Source organism: Triturus cristatus, chromosome 2_2 (assembly GCF_964204655.1).
Source record: "Triturus cristatus chromosome 2_2, aTriCri1.1, whole genome shotgun sequence".
NCBI lineage: Eukaryota > Metazoa > Chordata > Amphibia > Caudata > Salamandridae > Triturus > Triturus cristatus.
In genome coordinates, this window is record NC_140582.1 from 1231870227 (window position 1) to 1231891868 (window position 21642).

A 21642-nucleotide genomic window follows, 5' to 3' on the forward strand; every position below is an offset into this window, starting at 1 on the left:
TTTGGGGCAGGAAGGTGTCCCTTCTTGCACAAAAGCAATCCTGCTAACAATGCAGACGTGCTTGCACCACGGTGCAAGGGGGCCTGCATTGGTGCTAGGCACCACATTGTACGCAAACGCTGGATGAAAGGACAGGAATGCACAGTATCCTGTAATTACAGTGCTTTCCTGCCCTTTGGAAGTGGTGTAGGGCTGTGCAGCAAAAACATTTGTGGCGCTGCCGGACGCCAATTCATTGTAAATGAGACCCACTGTTTTTGAACAGACAATCTTCTGGCTTGAGATGCCAGTGCCGGTGTACCAATGTTCACCGTGTAGCACCTCACTGCTCCTAGCAATTCTCAAGATCAAATACCTAATGGAAAACCAGAACAGCCTTGAAGTTGTACTCACATGCACCAACACACAAAACACACACACACACACACACACACATTAGCGAGGTCATTAGCCCCTCAAACTACCTCCCCGCATTGGAAACTGTGACATCACATTTGTTACCTACAAGTTCCTGTAGGAGGTGCTCAAGCTTCTGTACTATGTCATTGGGATTGGACAATGTAAACAGCACGTGGCACAGTCTCCAAGACAATGGGTCCAACTCACCAATGTTCTGCCAGGTGTTATCAAAGCTCAGTAATTGCACAGACTTTAAGGACCGCATGAATTTATTACTTCTCAGAATATTGCCGTCCCGGCCTTTGACATCCTTAAAAGCTAAGCCCTCTACCCTACAACTAATCATCTCTCAGCACCTGACACCTGGCTTGCAACTCCATCTTTTCTATTTGGGCACAGGGCTGAAATAGTTGGGAAATCCCAAACTCACCCCCCCCCCCTGAATCTCACCACTAAGCCACACCTCAGGAGGAAGGCTCCTGTGCGCCCTGATCCACTGCCTCTGCCTATCACTTTCCGCTGCCCAGTCTACATATCATGGAGGGACAGTAGCTTTGGATTGGTTCTCTGTAATGTTGAGAGCAGTAGACTTCTATCTCCTATTATTGCCCGCTGATACTCTGCTGCATTACTGTCCTTTGCCTTCAGTGGATCTCTCATTACAATGTTCTAATATAGCCTTAGAGCCCGACGTTGTGGGCCTTGAGGGCCTTTAACTAGGGAGCAGGCCTTTAATGAACAATATAGCCTGCTATGGAGGGCTATTGGAGCATTTTTTCCCTAAGAGGGTAGAATGTTCTAATTAGTAAAAAAAAAGGCCTCACGGAGCCCGAGGGAGTTGAAATCCACTTGGGCTCCGTGTGACATTTGTTCACAGCAACACCTGTGAAAGTAAAACATTGGAATGTTGATCTTCCAGGCTGTTACCGGCCATTAGAAGCCCGGAGCACTCAGTTGTCTTCAATGAATATTCCAATACTCTAATTTCTCTTATCATTTGATGGCCCCTTCAGCTGCCTTCTCTGAAGAGGCCTGATGTATCTTGCTGGATTGTTGGACAGGGAATAAAGTTCAACTCAACTGACCAGGACATTATTATTTCCGCTAGCTTTAATGCATATCCCAGTAGTCACAGTGAGTCGCTCCATCCAAATGAACACAACACTCACAAGTTAATGCCATCTTTACTTTATTAAGGATCTTTGTTTCACATTATAGAGAGGCTGGTCATTGGTCATCTACAGTATGCTGGAGACATGACCGGATCTACCGGTAAACATTCAGTAGTTCATGGCAGGCCGCAATCACGTGACATCAGATCCTTGGAGCATCTGGGCAGAAAGCAGCTTGAACTTGCTGGAAGAAATCGCTTTATTGCTGCAGGTGCTGTGACTCGGCCACCCAGACTCCATCAGTGATTGGGTGCCTGAACCAACTCCATAAGCTGCCTAGAGTGATCAAAATGAGGTTATGAGCCTAATGAGATGTTGATGGGTGTCAAAGAGGCAGCAACTGTGTCAACCTGTGTGTGTGTGCAGTTGCAGGATAATTGTGCATACCTGGCCCCCGTACGGACATCATAGAGAGCGTTGGGAGGAGCAAAGGAGGGGTAAACTTCAGGATAAAATGTTGTGTCAAACCCATTGTTTGAAGCGATCACAAATTTCTCCTGCCCTAAAGCGATCCCTGGTACTAGGAGAAGGTTAAGCTTGCTAGCTTTGCTTTACATTTTGGCATCCATTGGTAAATTCACTTCATGCATGTTTTATCCTATGTACAACAATGTAAGCCTGACCTAATGGTCATTTCTGTTGAAAATGTTAATAGATGATGGAAAGATAAAAATAGTTAAATAAATAATGAGAAATAAATAATGCCTTGAAAATCCTACTGGCTGTTTTCGTCATTGCAACAGCTCAGCATTATTGCCATATATAGCATTGCAGTTGCTAATATTAATTTCCATCTCAGCATCAAAGGACCAGAATTTCTCACCCATGACACGATGATGACACACACAGGAGATGGGTCATGATGCAATGCACAACATATAACCCAGGTGCAGGACCAACCGTAGGCTTGGAATCTCTCAATCATTAAACAATGAAATACAAACTATGAAAATACAAAAAAGGAGGACTATGGACACAACAAAAGAGTGGGCACCTCCAGATTATTATAAGACACTGGAACATGCAAAATAAGGGGATAGACTCAATCGACAGATCATGAGACAGTAGAAAACATTAGGACCTCTGCAACCGACAGATCATGAGACAGTAGAAAACACAAGGATCTCTGCAACTGAAAGATCATGAGACAGTAGAAAACACAAGGATCTCTGCAACTGAAAGATCATGAGACAGTAGAAAACACAAGGATCTCTGCAACTGACAGATCATGAGACAGTAGAAAACACAAGGACCTCTGCAACTGACAGATCATGAGACAGTAGAAAACTCAAGGACCTCTGCAACCTACAGATCATGAGACAGTAGAAAACACGAGGATCTCTGCAACTGACAGACCATGAGACAGTAGCAAACACAAGGACCTCTGTAACCTACAGATCATGAGACAGTAGAAAACACAGGACCTCTGCAACTGACAGATCATGAGACAGTAGAAAACACGAGGATCTCTGCAACTGACAGATCATGAGACAGTAGAAAACACAAAGGCTCTCTGCAACTGACAGATCAAGAGACAGTAGAAGACACGAGGATCTCCACAACTGACAAATCATGAGACAGTAGAAAACACTAGGTCCTCTGCAACCTACAGATCATGAGACAGTAGAAAACACAGGATCTTTGCAACCTATAAATGAGAAAATGGACTTTCAAAACATTGCAATCATGGAGAGTGGGAACGTACCCAATATGAGACAACAGAACATACAAAGTGTGAGGATTGTGGACCCGCCCTACACATCATGTGAGCCAGTACCTCTCAGTGCTCAGACAAATGGTTGACTTGTAGATTCAGAACCTGTTAATAGAGTCAGCAGACCACACTGGCCACGGATATCTTCAACATCATAACAGGGTTAGAATCTCTGAATGATTGTGCATCAGAGCTTACAGAAAATCGGGAACGACCATGCACACAGTATCAGTATCTAGGCAGCTTGATCACAGCATGATTAATTACATAGGACCTGGGAACAAGAACATGTGACCTGTAACTGGAAAATGGAAATAAAAGTGCTCAAGCATCACACAATAAAGCATACAGACAATAAAGATCATCAACGAACAACAAACTGAGAACCTCTTCTCATCAGTCATTAGAAGCTAGAGAACTAAAGAGCATTGACCAACAAGAGATTAGGAACCTCTCAGGCATGAGACCAAGAAACACAGAGAGTATGAAGAGCATAGGCCAGTAACAGTTTGAGAACCTCTCCTTCATGAGACTTTAAAACACACGGAACATAATGAGCACAGAGTAGCAATAGACTGAGAACCTCTCCATTGTGAGAACTTATAAGACACAGGACATAAAGAGAGCTAAGCACCAACAGATTGAGAACCTCTCCATCATGAGGCTTTAGAAGAAACAGGACACACAGAGAACAGAGTAGCAACAGACTAAGATCCTCCAGACTGAGAACCTCTCCATTGTGAGACTTTAGAAGACACAGGACACACAGAGAACAGAGTAGCAACAGACTGAGAACCTCTCCATCACGAGCCATTACAAGACCCAGAACATAAAGAGAGCAGAGTAGAACAGATAGAGAACCTCTCCATTTTGAGATTTTATAAGACACAGGACATAGAGAGAACAGAGCACCAACAGACTGAGAATCTATACATTGTAAGACTTTACGAAACACAGAACATAAAGAGAGCGGAGTAGAACAGACAGAGAACCTCTCCATTATGAGAATTTATAAGACACAGGACTTAAGGGGAACAGAGCACCAACAGGCTGAGAACCTCTCCATCGTAAGACTTTACAAGACACAGAACACAAAGAGAGCAGAGTAGAACCAATAGAGAACCTCTCCACTGTGAGACTTTAGTAGACATAGAACATAAAGAGAACAGAGTGGCAACAGGCTGAGATTCTCTCCATCATGAGACTTTTAAAAAGAACACAGGACATTAAAGAGAACAGAGTAGCAACAGACAGAGAACCTAAAGAGAACAGAGTAGCAACAGGCTGAGAACCTCTCCATTGTGACACTTTAGGAGACACAGGACATAAAGAGAACAGAGTAGAACAGACTGAGAACCTCTCCATCGTGAAACTTAAGAAGACACAGGACATAAAGAGAACAGAGTAGAACAGAGTGAGAACCTCTCCATAGTGAAACTTTAGAAGACATAGAACATAAAGAGGACAGAGTAGCAACAGACAGAGAACCTAAAGAGAACAGAGTAGCAGCAGGTTGGGAACCTCTCAACTATGAGAATTCATAAGACACAGGACATAAGGAGAACTAAGCACCAACAGACTGAGAACCTCTCCATTGTGAGACTTTAGAAGACACAGGACACACAGAGAACAGAGTAGCAACAGACTGAGAACCTCCAGACTGAGAACCTCTCCGTCGTGAGACTTTAGAAGACACAGGACATGCAGAGAACAGTGGAGCAACAGACTGAGAACCTCTCCATCGTGAGACTTTAAAAGACACAGGACACACAAAGAACAGAGTAGCAACAGAATGAGAACCTCTCCAATGTGAGACTTTAGAAGACACAAGACATAAAGAGAACAGAGTAGCAACAGACAGAGTACCTTTCCATCGTGAACCTTTACAAGACACAGAACATAAAGCGAGCAGAGTAGAAGAGATAGAGAACCTCTCCATTGTGATACTGTATAAGACACAGGACATAAAGAGAACAGAGCAGCAACAGACTGAGAATCTCTACATTGTAAGACTTTACAAAACACAGAACAAAAAGAGAGCAGAGTGGAACAGATAGAGAACCTCTCCATTGTGAGAGTTTAGTAGACATAGAACATAAAGAGTAACAGAGCAGCAACAGACCGAGAACCTCTTTATCGTGAGACTTTAGAAGACATAAAACACAGGACATAAAGAGAACAGAGTAGCAACAGACAGAGAACATAAAGAGAACAGAGAAACAACAGGTTGAGAAACTCTCCAATGTGAGACTTTAGAAGACACATGACACAAAGAGAACAGAGCAGCAACAGTCTGAGAACCTCTCTATTGTGAGACTTTGGAAGCCACAGGACATAAAGAGAAAAGAGTAGCAACAGACTGAGAACACAAAGAGAACAGAGTAGCATTAGGCCGAGAACCTTTGATCGTGACACTTTAGAAGACACAGGACATAAAGAGAACAGAGTAGCAACAGACTGAGAACCTCTCCATCATGAGACTTTAAAAGACACAGGACATAAAGAGAACAGAGTAGCAACAGACTGAGAACCCCAAGAGAACAGAGTAGCAACAGGCTGAGAACCCCTCCATCGTGACACTTGAGAAGACACAGGACATAAAGAGAACAGAGTAGAAACAGACCGAAAAACTCTCCAACGTGAAACTCTAGAAGACACAGGACATTAACAGAACAGAGTAGCAATAGACCAAGAACCGCTTCATCGTGAGATTTCAGAAGACACAGGACATAAAGAGAACAGAGTAGCAACAGACCAAGGACCTCCCATAGTGAGACTTTAGAAGACACAGGACATAAAGAGAACAGAGTAGCAAGAGACTCAGAACCTCAAGAGAACAGAGTAGCAACAGGCCAAGAACCTCTTCATCGTGACACTATTGAAGACACAGGACATAAAGAGAGCAGAGTAGCAACAGGCCAAGAACCTCTTCACCGTGAGACTTTAGAGGACACAGGACACAAAGGGAGCAGAGCAGCAAGAGGCTGAGAACCTCCTCATCATGAGTCTTTAGAAGACACTGGACATAAAGAGAACAGAGTAGCAACAGACTGAGAACCTCCAGACTGAGAACCTCTCCATCGTGAGACTTTAGAAGACACAGGACATGCAGAGAACAGTGGAGCAACAGACTGAGAACCTCTCCATCGTCAGACTTTAGAAGACACAGGACATAAGGAGAACAGAGTAGCAACAGGCTGAGAACCTCTCAATACTGAGACTTGAGAAGACACAGGACAGAAAGAGAACAGAGTAGCAAGAGACTCAGAACCTCAAGAGAACAGAGTAGCAACAGGCCAAGAACCTCTTCATCGTGACACTATTGAAGACACAGGACATAAAGAGAGCAGAGTAGCAACAGGCCAAGAACCTCTTCACCGTGAGACTTTAGAGGACACAGGACACAAAGGGAGCAGAGCAGCAAGAGGCTGAGAACCTCCTCATCATGAGTCTTTAGAAGACACTGGACATAAAGAGAACAGAGTAGCAACAGACTGAGAACCTCCAGACTGAGAACCTCTCCATCGTGAGACTTTAGAAGACACAGGACATGCAGAGAACAGTGGAGCAACAGACTGAGAACCTCTCCATCGTCAGACTTTAGAAGACACAGGACATAAGGAGAACAGAGTAGCAACAGGCTGAGAACCTCTCAATACTGAGACTTGAGAAGACACAGGACAGAAAAAGAACAGAGTAGCAACAGACTGAGAACCCCAAGAGAACAGAGTAGCAGTAGACTGAGAACCTCTCCATCATCATACTTTAAAAAGACACAGGACATAACGAGAACAGAGTAGTAACAGGTTGGGATCCTCTCCATTGTGAGACTTGAGAAGACACAGGACATACAGAGAAGAGTAGTAACAGGCTGAGATCCTCTCCATCATCAGACTTTAGAAGATACAGGACATAAGGAGAACAGAGTAGCAACAAACCAAGAACCTCTCCACCGTGAGACTTTAGAAGATACAGGACATAAAGAGAACAGAGTAGCAACAAACCAAGAACCTCTCCACCGCGAGACTTTAGAAGATACAGGACATAAAGAGAACAGAGTAGCAACAGACTGAGAACCTCCAGACTGAGAACCTCTCCATCGTGAGACTTTAAAAGACACAGGACACACAGAGAACAGAGTAGCAACAGGCTGAGAACCTCTCAATACTGAGACTTGAGAAGACACAGGACAGAAAAAGAACAGAGTAGCAACAGACTGAGAACCCCAAGAGAACAGAGTAGCAGTAGACTGAGAACCTCTCCATCATCATACTTTAAAAAGACACAGGACATACGGAGAACAGAGTAGTAACAGGCTGAGATCCTCTCCATTGTGAGACTTGAGAAGATACAGGACATAAAGAGAACAGAGTAGCAACAAACCAAGAACCTCTCCACCGTGAGACTTTAGAAGATACAGGACATAAAGAGAACAGAGTAGCAACAAACCAAGAACCTCTCCACCGCGAGACTTTACAAGATACAGGACATAAAGAGAACAGAGTAGCAACAGACTGAGAACCTCTCCATCATGAAGTTAAAAAATGCAGAACATAAAGAACCTATAAATCATGAGACAGCAAAGCACCCAGAACATTAAGTTCACAGACCAGCAACAAATTGAGAACCTCTTTATCATGAGACTATGGAGCCCGCAGAGTACGAAGAGCACACACCAGCAACAGATTGGGAATCTCTTCCCCGTGAAGCTGTGGAGTCCACAGAGTACAAATAGCACACACCAGCAACATATGGGGAGCCTCCCCATCCTGTTGGTCTGGAACACACATAGCATGAAGTGCTCAGATCAGCAACAGATTTAGAACGTCCTTATCATGAGACTGCGGAGCACACAGAGTATGAAGTACACGGATGAGCAACAGATTGAGATCCTCTCTAACATGTGGCAGTGGAGCGCACAGAACATGAAGACCACAGACCAGAAAAATGAAAATGTACAATAAAGGATTCATGGACCTCCAACAGACTGATATCCTGCCCGCCATGACATTCTAGAACAGAAAGAATATAGAAAGCATGGACAAGCAACATATTAAGAACGTCTCCATCATGAACCATTAGATCAAATCCAAACTGAAGGTCATGGATCTTCTAAAGACTGTCCATCATAGCACAAAAAACACACACAGAACTTGAAGGGCATTGACCACCGTTCAATTGCAAACCATTCCATTTCAAGACAACCCAACATGGAGAACACACAGATCATGCATCAAAAACAGATTGAGAACCTCTCCATCAAGAGGCTTCAGATTGATAACCGTCCATCAGAAGGTGCCAGGGCATACAGAGCAGAGAGAAATGAAGCTAAAAAATACTAAATGATCAGACAAGAGAGAGTAGAGAACATGGTGGGAAAGGTTCGACAATGCAAAACCTGTACATTTTTTCATTGAATATTGAATATCAGAACAGAAACAAAACAAAGGGAAGTAAACAAAATGCAGACAAGTAATAAACAATAGATTGAGAACCTCACCCTACTGAGAACCTCATGATGAACAGTTTAAAAACGTATCCACCATGCGAAAATTGGACATGAAAAAAACATGCGTTATAAATGAACAACAGACTGAGATCGTCTCCATCATATGTCACGCGGATATGCAGATCACATGGGTCATGGACCAATAACAGAACAGGAGCATCTCCATCATGAGGCATAACAGCATAAAGAACCTGAAAAGCACAGACCACCAACAGGTTGAAAACAGGGAACATAGATGGAAAACAAAGGTAGAAATGTCTCAATGTACTGGAATCTAACAATCACCACACATTAGACTATCTAGAATACAGCAGCTGATGACAAAAAGAGTCACAACCCTGTTCAGTTATCAATAAATGGAACTGAGAGCACATGGGGCAATAACAGATTCCAAATATGTCAGTAGTAAAGTAACAGAACAAACACAACCGGGGCCCTGTAGACCAACAACAGAGTCCAAACCTCTTCACTGATCAGATAAAAGAACATAATGAACAGCGAACCGTCTCTCAGTTAAATGGATTTCATAGACAAACATCAGATCTGAAAACTTTCGCGACAGCAGTGGGCCTTTTCTCATTCCTGATCACATACCCTACTCGTGGAATCCTCCACGACTGTTCGCTATCGATACTTCTTTCTAATCTTCATATTCACTCTCTCCATTATTTATGACATAGTGGTCATCGGACCCTGAGAAGCTCTAACACCCTCCTGTTCAAACTTCCCAAATTCAAAACGAAAAGAATCTACAATGTGCCTTCTCTGGTCGTGCACCAAGAATATGGAACTCTCTTCCTCCCAGTATCAGATCCAACCCCTCTGCCACCTCATTCAAAAAACAAGTTAAATGGTTACTCCTGAATGACCATCTACTGCAATAGTCCCGAAGCCACCTTAACTTTTATTTCCTTTTAATACTCTTTCATACCTTTGTTCATCACTGTAATTTTGTCTCTCCACGTGCTCTATAAGATTTTTTGCTTTTCTGGTACTTTACTTGTCCCACAAGATGGGTTGCTGCTGTTGTTTATTTGTATTAGTGCTTGTTAAGGTCCTCTATGGTGTTGTATTCATGCCTCTACCTCCTTTCACTTACGCTCCTTTGTACTGCGCTTTGATACCCGTATGGGTCATGTTCGCTCTTTATAAAACTTTTCAAATAAATGAATTGCCAGTGCTGTGCTGACTGCAGCCCGCTATACGTAAATGCTTTGAACTAGCCCAATAATATCGACATTTCATCAAACTGTCTAAATACGATGAACATGGACATGTCTAATAGCCGATCTATCTGAAGCATGAAAAGGGCTTACTGTTGGACCACCCAAGCTTGCGAACGTCCAGTGTCATTTTATTTTGCTTCCCCACTGTTTATTCACACTTACACCTAGGAATATGTTTTGAATGTGTTGTCTTCCTTGGACGCCAGTTTTACTCTTACCGTGTACATCAAGGTGTTCAACCAACTATCTAGATCTGTACAACGCTCCACACTTCTCTTCATTGCACAATATGGACTACAAACATATTGTCAATGTAAGTTAATGCGGAGTCATAATATTAAATCTATTCTCCCCAGTGTTTGCTTACTTTGACGATATGTTGAAAGTCAACATTTGTGCAGTTGATATAAGTGAGGGCCAATATATTCCTGACCTAAATATTTTGACACCAAACTGTACAGCAGATGTCATATATGCGTACTACTTTCAACTGACATTAAGAAACTCAAACACTTTCTTCTTCCAACCCTTTAGATAAACTTCTCATAGCAGGCGACTCATTACTGCTAGGATTGACTGTGTTGACTCCCTACACTCTGGTCTTCTGGCCAATGCTGTAATTAAACCTCTCAAGGTCCAGAACATGACTCTCGGCCTGATTTATATTTCGGCAGACAGGATATCTGTCACTGCTGTGATGGGGTAACCCGTCCGCCAAGATCTAAATCACGCCCCATGTGTTTAATATGTGGCCCGAAGAAACATACCATCTATATTCTTGTTGTGCATTGCTCTTAAGGTACAAATTAAGGCATATTTATTGGTTTACAGGCGCCTCCTTCCCCTCTTGTTTATGAGACAAAAGTCAGCAATGGGCAACACAGGTCCCTTTGGTTACCCTACTTCAGAAGTACTATAAAAATGCTGAATGCCTGGGAGCCTAGGACTCGCATCTCTGGACACCCCTCCCCAGTCTTCTGAAACCAACCATCTTTACTTCTGAGTCCATCTGAAAATGCACCCTTTTAATACTGTGTTCTCGTTCCCTACAGTTGTGCAGTATTATCAGTACCAGGAGATGGACCATCCCATAGTGCCCCCTTTTCAAATAATGCTTCATAAATAGAGTCAGAACATTCCCACCATGAGACAATGCTAGACAAGGCCAAGGTGCTGTAAGTGAAGACTCTTAACAACAGACATTGTGGTTTAGGACCTACTCCAGGTGTAGGAGGTACCAACTGCCAGTGAGACAATGTGCATGTGGTGTGTAACCTTCATAAACGAGGTACTGTGCCAGATTAGTTTCTCCATGTCCATGTTTCATGACCTATTGTTTCGTCATCAAGAAGAAGGTCAAAGACTTCTCAATATGGAAGGAATTGACGATGAGGACAGTGTTGAACACTGACTACTGGAACAACCAATGGACGGCAAATAACTTGAAGATGTTGACAACAAAGGTGGGGCACTTTGATGGATAGAATAAAACTGTGTGACCTGAAATGTTATCTGAGAGGATGGTGAACTAGGGGGTGACCTAAGCATGGATCCCAACGACCATGTGACCGAGGTTTGAGCAGGATCCGCTGCACCGGCAGCTCATAGCACCATGGCAAGGGGATGATTTACAGCTGAATGACCTGAGGAAGTCAGATGACTGGTCCCATCAGCCAATATCTGCAGCACACACAGGTTTCTCAACAGGCTGGGGTGATGCCAGAAGGAACAAGGGAGATGTGTGAGTAGAGTGGACATGGACATGTGAAATGGAACAGGTCCTGGTAGGGCAGAGAAGGCAGCTAGTGAATGCCTTTAGCTGAACCCAGGAAAGGAGGTGTAACTCAATCGGATCTCTTCCCCTTCCAGCAGTTTCCTGAAGAGCAAAACAAAAATACAAGATTATTTAGAAACATTCTATGGTCTCGGAGTGCTTCATAATACTGCATTGTACATTAGCAACACCAACAATCCTGGTCTGAAAGATATATGAAAGTCTGTCCCCTATCTGCAAACTTCTGCTAATTCTGAAAAGCAATTCTAACATTGAGTCTTTTTCAGAACTTCACATGAGGATAAGGAACGCCCTACTTGATTAATGTTAGGTCTGGGATCGGGGGAAAGACAGAAACCATAAACTAAACACAGTATCCCACATGACCTGCATTTCTTCTTTTGTAGTTCAAAGTGCATGGTGGCCTGACCAAAGACAAGTTCAAACAACTTATAGCTATTACATTTACATAGATTTATTTACTTTTTATTATTAATTGGTAAATATATACTTCTAGGCTTGTTGATCTCATATCCACAATATTATTTTCAATTCTCAAGATCATCAGACCTTTACTTTTTTCTGTATCAAAAAGCATTTTCACAAAACGTTTGTGAATTTTCCATGAAAACCTTTTACACTGCACATTATCACTATGTTCTTACATGTATGTACCATCGACTTTTGGCAATCAAAGAGGAACTCCACCCAGGGTAGAGGGTAGAGTTTGCCTTCTCAGCAGTTGGGGTAGAGGGTAGATTTTGCCTACTCAGCAGATTAGGGTAGAGAGTAGAGTTTGCCTTCTCAGCAGTTAGGGAAGGGGTGGATTTTGCCTACTCAGCACATATGGGGAGAGGGTAGATTTTGCCTGCTCAGCAGTTAGGGTAGAGGGTAGATTTTTCCCTCTCAGCAGGTTAGGGTAGAGAGTAGAATTTGCCTACTCTGCAGATTAGGATAGAGGGTAAATTTTGCCTACTCAGGAGTTTAGGGTAGAGGGTAAATGTTGCCTTCACAGCAGGTAAGGGTAGAGGGTAGAGTTTGCCATCTCAGCAGTTTAGGGTAGAGTAGAATTTGCCTACTCAGCAGGTTAGGGTAAAGGGTAGATTTTGCCTTCTCAGCAGGTTAGGGTAGAGGGTAGATTTTGCCTTCTCGGCAGTTAGGGTAAAAGGTAGATTTTGCCTTCTCAGCAGGTTAGGGTACAGGGTAGATTTTGCCCTCTCTGCAGGTTAGGGTAAAGGGTATATTTTGCCTTCGCAGCAGGTTAGAGTTGAGAGGAGAGGTTGCCTTCTCAGCAGGTTAGGATAGATTTTGCCTTCTCAGCAGGTTAGGGTAGAGGGTAGATTTTGCCTTCTAGAAGGTTAGGGTAGTGGGTAGATTTTGCCTACTCAGCAGATTAAGGTAGAGGGTAGATTTTGCCTTCTCAGCAGGTTAGGGCAGAGGGTAGATTCTGCATTCTAAGTAGGTTAGGGTAGATGTTTCCTTCTAAGCAGGGTAGATGTTGTCTTCGCAGCAGGTTAGAGTAGAGTAGAGGTTACCTTCTCAGCAGGTTAGGGTAGATGTTGCCTTCTCAGCAGGTTAGAGTAGAGGGTAGATATTGCCTTCTAAGCAGGTTAGGGCAGAGGGTAGATTTTGCCTTCTCAGTAGTTAGGGTAGAGGGTAGATTTTGCCTTTTCAGCAGGTTAGGGTAGATTTTGCCTACTAAGCAGGTTAGGGTAGAGGGTAGATTTTGCCTTCTCAGCAGGTTAGGGCGAGGGTAGATTTTGCCTTCTCAGCAGGTTAGGGCAGAGGGTAGATTTTGCCTTCTCAGCAGGTTAGGGCAGAGGGTAGATTTTGCCTTCTCAGCAGGTTAGGGCAGAGGGTGGATTTTGCCTTCTAAGCAGGTTAGGGTAGAGGATAGATTTTGACTTCCCAGCAGGTTAGGGTAGAGGATAGGTGTTGCCTTCTCAGCAGGGTTAGGGTAGATGTTGTCTTCGGAGCAGGTTAGAGTAGAGTAGAGGTTGCCTTCTCAGCAGGTTAGGGTAGATTTTGCCTTCTCAGTGGTTAGGGTAGAGGGTAGATTTTGCCTTTTCAGCAGGTTAGGGTAGATTTTGCCTACTAAGCAGGTTAGGGTAGAGGGTAGATTTTGCCTTCTCAGCGGGCTAGAGTAGAGGGTAGATTTTACCTTCTTAGCAGGTTAGGGCGAGGGTAGATTTTGCCTTCTCAGCAGGTTAGGGCAGAGGGTTGATTTTGCCTTCTAAGCAGGTTAGGGCAGAGGGTTGATTTTGCCTTCTAAGCAGGTTAGGGCAGAGGGTAGATTTTGCCTTCTAAGCAGGTTAGGGCAGAGGGTAGATTTTGCCTTTTCAGCAGGTTAGGGTAGATTTTGCCTACTAAGCAGGTTAGGGTAGAGGGTAGATTTTGCCTTCTCAGCAAGTTAGGGCAGAGGGTAGATTTTGCCTTCTAAGCAGGTTAGGGCAGAGGGTAGATTTTGCCTTTTCAGCAGGTTAGGGTAGATTTTGCCTACTAAGCAGGTTAGGGTAGAGGGTAGATTTTGCCTTCTCAGCAAGTTAGGGCAGAGGGTAGATTTTGCCTTCTAAGCAGGTTAGGGCAGGGGGTAGATTTTGCCTACTAAGCAGGTTAGGGCAGAGGGTAGATTTTGCCTTCTCAGCAGGTTAGGGCAGAGGGTAGATTTTGCCTTCTCAGCAGGTTAGGGTAGAGGGTAGATTTTGCCTTCTCAGCAGGGTATGGGGAGTTAGATGCTTGGTGGTTGCAAGCAATATGAATAGCAATACCTTTTTCACAGATCTAATCATTGGTAGCATCTCCTGCATCATCAATATCTATGTGCATGAAAACACCACTGCACCTTCTGGCATTCGAGTATCCCACTCGCTGGGTCCTGTGCCAGTCAGGGGTTACTGTTCAGTGTCGGTGGTGGGTACTTTTGCCATTTAGTTTTACAAAAAGATATCCCTACTGGGACCTCGAAAGGTCCTATGGTAGTGAAATGAGAAAAAGTAAAGGAAGGGGAGAACAACCGTCAGTGCTGTAGGAGGGGTTGTTCTGGAGAGGAACAGAACACCTATAAGAGTCTGCATCTTACTGATTCAGTAATGTCCCCGGGTTGTAAGGTGGGAAGAGAGGGAGACCCTTTTGTTAATATAGCCCTCACTCACTCTAATATTGACATGCTTCATCATTGGGCTCACCCTTGCTCCTAAACGTCAGGGTAGCTCAACCATATTCCAGGGAGCACTTGTGGAGATTTTAGGTATGGGGGCCTAACATTAAAGATAAAATTCCTTTCCCATGCCTAAAGTTCTTCTGTTGGGTCAAGTGACCCTTGACCCTCGGGTAGGTCACTTCCCCCGCCGCTGCAGCTCCGCCTTGCACCTTCACCTGACGCCGGATTGCTAGACTGTACCCCGTGTGCCTGTGTGCGCTTCTCCTCTCTGTACCCCGTGTGCCTGTGTGCCCCTTTTTCCCCCTGTACCCCGTGTGCCTGCGCTGCCTGCCCTGGTCAGCACACTCCTTCCCTGCGCCGGTTTTTTCCCGCCGCTGCCTCCCGTGCGGCCCCGCCCCCCTGCCCCTACTGGTCCTTCCAGTTGACCCCTCTTCCCCTCCCTCACTCTTATGGCGACCGCTGGGCGGCCGCGCAGCGGACGCGCGCAGCGGGCGCGCCACTGGCGCACCGAAGGCATGCCTAAGGCAAGCCCGTCTGCGCCCGTCCTCGCCTGGACCGCGCCCAGCGCCAGGACCCCTGGCCCCCGCCGATGCCAGACTACCCGACGGACCTACGACGCCGCCACCCTCAACGCACTCAACACCGGCCGGAACCCTGCCTGCTACCGAGCCACCCCGAAACGCACCCACGGACCCTTCACCTGCCAAGCCTGCCGATTCACCTGCCTCCGGACCAGCACCACCCCCGCCAAGTCGAGCACCAGCAGCAACCACCTGAAGTGCATCCTGCTAAAAACCCGCTCCATCCACAGGCACGCCGTGGAACTCTGGGACCTGCTCGACGCAACAGCACCGGACATCGCCTTCCTCACCGAAACCTGGATGAACGCCTCCTCAGCACCCGACATCGCCATAGCCATCCCGGACGGATACAAGATCACCCGGAAGGACCGCATCAACCAGACGGGAGGAGGCATCGCCATCGTACACAAGAACACCATCCGCATCTCGACTAACTCCGACGAAACCTTCACCGCCGCCGAACACCTGCACTTCCAGATTCACACTGACCCCAAGACCACCCTCCGAGGCACCCTCATCTACAGACCCCCGGGACCACGCACACATTTCAGCGAAGACATCGCAGACTTCATCAGCCCGCACGCCCTGCCCTCCGCCAACTACATCCTCCTAGGGGACCTCAACTTCCACCTGGAGAATAACAACGACAGAAACACCACCGCCCTGCTGGAAAACCTCGACAACCTCGGACTCAAGCAACTGGTGAACACTCCCACCCATTACGCCGGTCACACGCTCGACCCCGTCTTCTCATCCAGCAAGTACATCTCCTTCAGCCACGCCACCAGACTCCACTGGACCGACCACAGCTGCGTCCACTTCAGCTTCAGAAAAACTACAACCCACTACCACCCGCAACAGGTTCCCCGCCGGAGCTGGAGCAAGATCACCGCCGAGCAGCTCACAGCCTCCCTCAGCCAGAACACACCCACCAACACAACAAACCCCAACGAAGCAGCCAGCAACCTCACCAAGTGGCTGACCGTCTGCGCCAACGACCTCGCACCACTAAAGAACCCTCCCAGCAGGCCCGGCAGCAAGAAAACCCCATGGTTCACCGAAAAACTCAAGGAATCCAAGAAGAACTGCCGCACCCTCGAGAAAGCCTGGAGGCTCGACCAGACCATAGACAACAGGACCGCCCTCAAGCACGCCACCCACGCCACCAAGAAATCGGCACTCAAAGATCGACTGGACAACAACGCCCACGACAGCAAGGAACTCTTCAGCATCGTCAAAGAGTTCTCCAACCCCAACGCCGGAAACAACGACATCACGCCCTCGCAAGACCTGTGCAACTCACTCGCCGCATTCTTCCACCGCAAGATCACCGACATACACAACAGCTTCAACACACAGACCACGCACCCTATCACCGAACCAACGTCCGCCACCACCACCCTCTGCAACTGGACCCCGATCAGCACCGAAGACACCACCCGCACGATGAACTCCGTCCACTCCGGATCACCAACCGACCCCTGCCCACACCACGTCATCAACAAAGCCGACGCCATCATCGCACCCCATCTCCGGGACATCATCAACTCCTCCTTCCACACCGCCACCTTCCCGGAGAGCTGGAAGCACGCCGAGCTTACCGCCCTCCTGAAGAAACCAACGGCGGACCCCACCGACCTCAAGAACTACCGTCCCATCTCGCTCCTTCCTTTCCCCGCCAAAGTCATCGAGAAGACCGTCAACAGACAGCTTGCCGCCTTCCTCGAGACGACCGAATCCCTCGACCCCTCGCAGTCCGGGTTTCGGGCCAACCACAGCACCGAGACCGCCCTCATCGCAGCCACCGACGACATCAGAACCCTGATCGACAACGGGGAAACAGCGGCGCTCATCCTCTTGGACCTCTCTGCGGCGTTCGACACCGTCTGCCACCGCACCCTCGTGAAGCGCCTCAGCAACATCGGAATCCGAGAGAAAGCACTGGAGTGGATCATCTCGTTCCTCGCCGGAAGAACCCAGAGAGTCCGCCTCCCTCCGTTCAGATCAGAAGCCACCGAAGTAATCTGCGGCGTACCACAAGGATCTTCACTCAGTCCAACCCTCTTCAACGTCTACATGAGCCCCCTCGCAGCCATCGCACGCCAACACAACCTCAACATCATCTCCTACGCCGACGACACCCAGCTGATCCTCTCCCTCACCAACCACCCCACCACCGCCAGAGCCAACCTACACGAAGGGATGAAAGACGTCGCCGACTGGATGAGGAACAGCCTCTTTAAACTGAACTCAGACAAGACGGAAGTCCTCATCCTGGGATCATCACCCTCCGCCTGGGAGGACTCCTGGTGGCCTTCGGCCCTGGGCACCGCTCCCAAACCAACGGACCACGCACGCAACCTGGGCTTCATCCTGGACTCCTCCCTGTCGATGACCAGACAAGTCAACGGCGTCTCATCTTCATGCTTCAACGCCCTGCGCATGCTCCGCAAGATCTTCAGATGGATCCCCACCGAAACCAGGAAGACCGTTACCCAGGCACTCGTCACCAGCCGACTGGACTACGGGAACACCCTCTACGCCGGAACCACAGCCAAACTTAAAAAAAGACTCCAACGCATCCAGAACGCCTCCGCACGACTCATCCTGGACCTCCCCCGACACAGCCACTTTACCGGACACCTGAGAGACCTGCACTGGCTCCCCTTCAGCAAGAGAATCATGTTCAGACTCCTCACCCACGCACACAAGGCGCTCCACGACCTGGGCCCCAAGTACCTCAACGACCGCATGACCTTCTACACGCCCACCCGCCAGCTATGATCAACCAGCCACGCCCTCGCCACCATTCCACGCATCCGCAGAGCCACCGCCGGAGGAAGATCCTTCTCCTACCTGGCTGCCAAGACCTGGAACTCCCTCCCCACCCACCTGCGGCGAACCCAGGACCATCTCTCCTTCAGAAAGCAGCTCAAGACCTGGCTGTTCGAGCAGTGACATACCCCTCCCCCAGCGCCTTGAGACACTCCCGGGTGAGTAGCGCGCTTTATAAATGCCATTGATTGATTGACAGACAATTGGAACAGCTCTTATGTTAGATTATACAGAGAATTGAACCAGTTTTTCTGTTGGGTTATACAGAGAATCAACCCAGTTCTTCTTTTAGGTCATATAGAGAATGGGAACAGTTCTTCTGTTGGATAATAGAGAGAATGGAACAAGTTCTTCTGTTGGGTCATCCCGAAAACGGAACCAGATCTGCTGTTGTGTCACACAGAGAATCGGAACAGCTCTTCTGTTTGGTCATACAAAGAACGCGAACAATTGTAGGACAATGATTGTACTGGTGATATTACAAGCCTAATTTTATTTTATATTTACTGAATATGTATGTGACCAATTTTTAACATAAAAATCTATTTGCGCCGCACTTGTTCTAATCTTGTTGGCCTCCTAGTCAGCTGCCTTAGACCCCGGTCCGTCACGGCTTGTGCCGATTGAACGGAGGGTCGTTAGGCAGTCATACTTCCGGTTCCACCGAGGGTGGCAGGTAGCGCTCTAGTCTTTCTCCCCGCCATTCCTATTTGACCAGGGGAAGGGCGCGGACGCGCGCAGCGGCGCCTGAGATAATCTTGTGCCCCCGCTGCTTCTCATGATTGTACTGGTGATATTACAAGCCTAATTTTATTTTATATTTACTGAATATGTATGTGACCAATTTTTTAACATAAAAATCTATTTGCGCCGCACTTACTTGCTCTAATCTTCTTGGCCTCATAGTCAGCTGCCTTAGACCCCAGTCCGTCACGGCTTGTGCCGATTGAACGGAGGGTCGTTCGGCAGTCATACTTCCGGTTCCACCGGAAGTGGCAGGTAGCACTCTAGTCTTTCTCCCCACCATTCCAATTTTAACAGGGGAAGGGTGCGGACGTGCGCATCGGCATACCGAAGGCGTGCCAAAGGCAAGCCCGTCTGCGCCCATCCGCGCCTGACTGTCGCTAGACGCCAGGACCCCTGAATTGTTGGATATTATCATCTCAGTATTCGAAAGACTGGAGGATACCCTATAATCTAGAAGTAATATGACGACCCTAAAATACTCTAGGAAAGAACTCATAGAGCTAAATACCCCTAACTCTGTTCTGATTGATGCACATGTAGCAGAATTTCTCGGTGCTCTAGAAATTTCGTGTATAGCAAGACCTACAGTCGCCGAACCTCACTGTACAAATAAATCTACGGCTCCCCGTCAACTTAGTGCCATCTACTTTAATGCTCGCTCTATTCCCAAACATTCTGTTGAGATATGGAGTCTGCTAGACCAAGAGGTCCCTGATATCTGTTTCATCACAGAGACTTGGCTACATGAACATGCTCTTCCGGACATATATACTGCCTTTCCCCCCCAATATAAGATAATCCGATCAGATAGGACAGAGATCAGAGGTGACGGTCTGTTAATAGCCTCTATTCACGATCTTGACATTACTGTCTTAGAAACTCATGTCCAAAGACATCTGGAGAGCTGCATCTTTAAGATAAATGGCCTTTCCAATGGCTCATGGAGGGGGACCCTAATTTATCGCCCCCCAGGACCTAAGGGGGATTTTTCTGAGAAATTATTAGAGCTTTAAGCTCCTCATGTACTGGTATAAGACAATTTTCTCCTATTTGGAGATTTTAATTACCATGTAGAAGTACCATTTAATACCAACACTGATAAGTTGATTTCCAATATGAACATTCTCGGACTTGCCCAATTGGTACTAGAACCTACGCATAACGCCGGTCACACCCTTGACCTTCTTTTTACCAATCTGTCTGAAATGACTGTAAAATCCCCAGTTCCGTTATTATGGACTGATCACTATCTTTTAAAATTTTCGATTCCAATCACTCTGATAAAAAAAACCAGAAAAAGGATTCTACATTACGTAGGCCTTGGCGTAAAGTCACCCTGCCTCTTTTTTTTTTTTAGAGCATTTGATCAAATCAGCCCTCACATTGGTGTAAACCAAATATTACTAATCTTGGATGAGGCAATCTTAACCACACTAGATAAAATTGCTCCTCTTACACAGGTGAAGACCAAGATCAGAATCGCCCCCTGGTTCACAGACCAACTAAGAACTACAAAGTCCGTGTGTCGTATGGCGGAACGAAAATGGCGCAAGAGTAAAAATTCGGCCGACCGCGTTATATATATAAAAAAAATACATCATGGCTATATGAAGGAAATAAAAGCGGCAAAGAAATCTTTTCTTATTGATAGGATTAATAAGGCTGAAAATTCCTCCAAGGAACTCTACCAAATCCTGAAGGAATTTACAACTCCGAGAAATCAGCCGTCAATACCTGACTCTCAACGCTGGGCTGACTCCCTTTCCAATTTTTTTGAAGAAAGTTTTTTAGCAATCCATCTATCTTTTTCATCACAAAGCAATAATTTTCTTCCAGATGACGAGCCTTACACCTCCTTTGACCCTCCTTATATTCTGGACGAATTTGCCAAATGTGATACGAAACAAGTCTCAAGTGCCATGCGAAAGATAAAATCTGGCTCTCCCACCGATTCTGTACCCCCTAAATTCTTTTCCATTATTGCCCCTGCTTTAATGGATAATATAACGGACCTATTCAACAAGTCACTTTCGGATGCAGTTTTTCCTTCGACCTGGAAGGTAGCCCGAGTGAGACCAATTTTGAAGAAACCCACGGCCGATTCCAAACTCCTTCCAAATTACCGTCGAATTTCTCTACTCTCCTACCTAGGGAAAATGTTGGAATCCCTTATCAACCAACAGCTTATTGACCATCTTGAGAGCCACAGTCTTTTGGACACTTCACAGTCCGGTTTCAGGGCAGCACACAGTACTGAGACAGCCCTGGTCGAGGTTACTGATAACATCAGACGGGCATTGGATAAACATCAGTCAGTTATCCTCGTCCTCCTCGACCTGTCGGCTGCATTTGACACCATCTCCCACAGTATTTTAGAACAACGGCTTTGGGAGATTGGTGTCAGAGGCAACGCCCTGAAATGGTTCAAAAGCTATCTATCTGGCCGCAAAACTATTGTTCAGATGGGAAACAGCATTTCCTGCGCAAGATCTGTTATGATGGGAGTGCCACAAGGCTCCATTTTG

The 21642-nt window shown here is 46.4% G+C and overlaps 1 protein-coding gene across 1 annotated transcript in view; it reads right to left on the reverse strand.

Moving 5' to 3' along the window:
* Positions 1–1582: 1582 nt before the first annotated feature.
* LOC146863466 (neurofilament light polypeptide-like) overlaps positions 1583–21642 on the reverse strand; it is a 40226-nt gene continuing 20166 nt past the window's right edge. Inside the window, exon 3 of the mRNA XM_085642890.1 lies at positions 1583–11896. Within this exon, the coding sequence (XP_085499016.1) occupies positions 11836–11896 (61 nt within the window). The 3' untranslated portion in view covers positions 1583–11835. The remainder of the gene's footprint in view (positions 11897–21642) is intronic.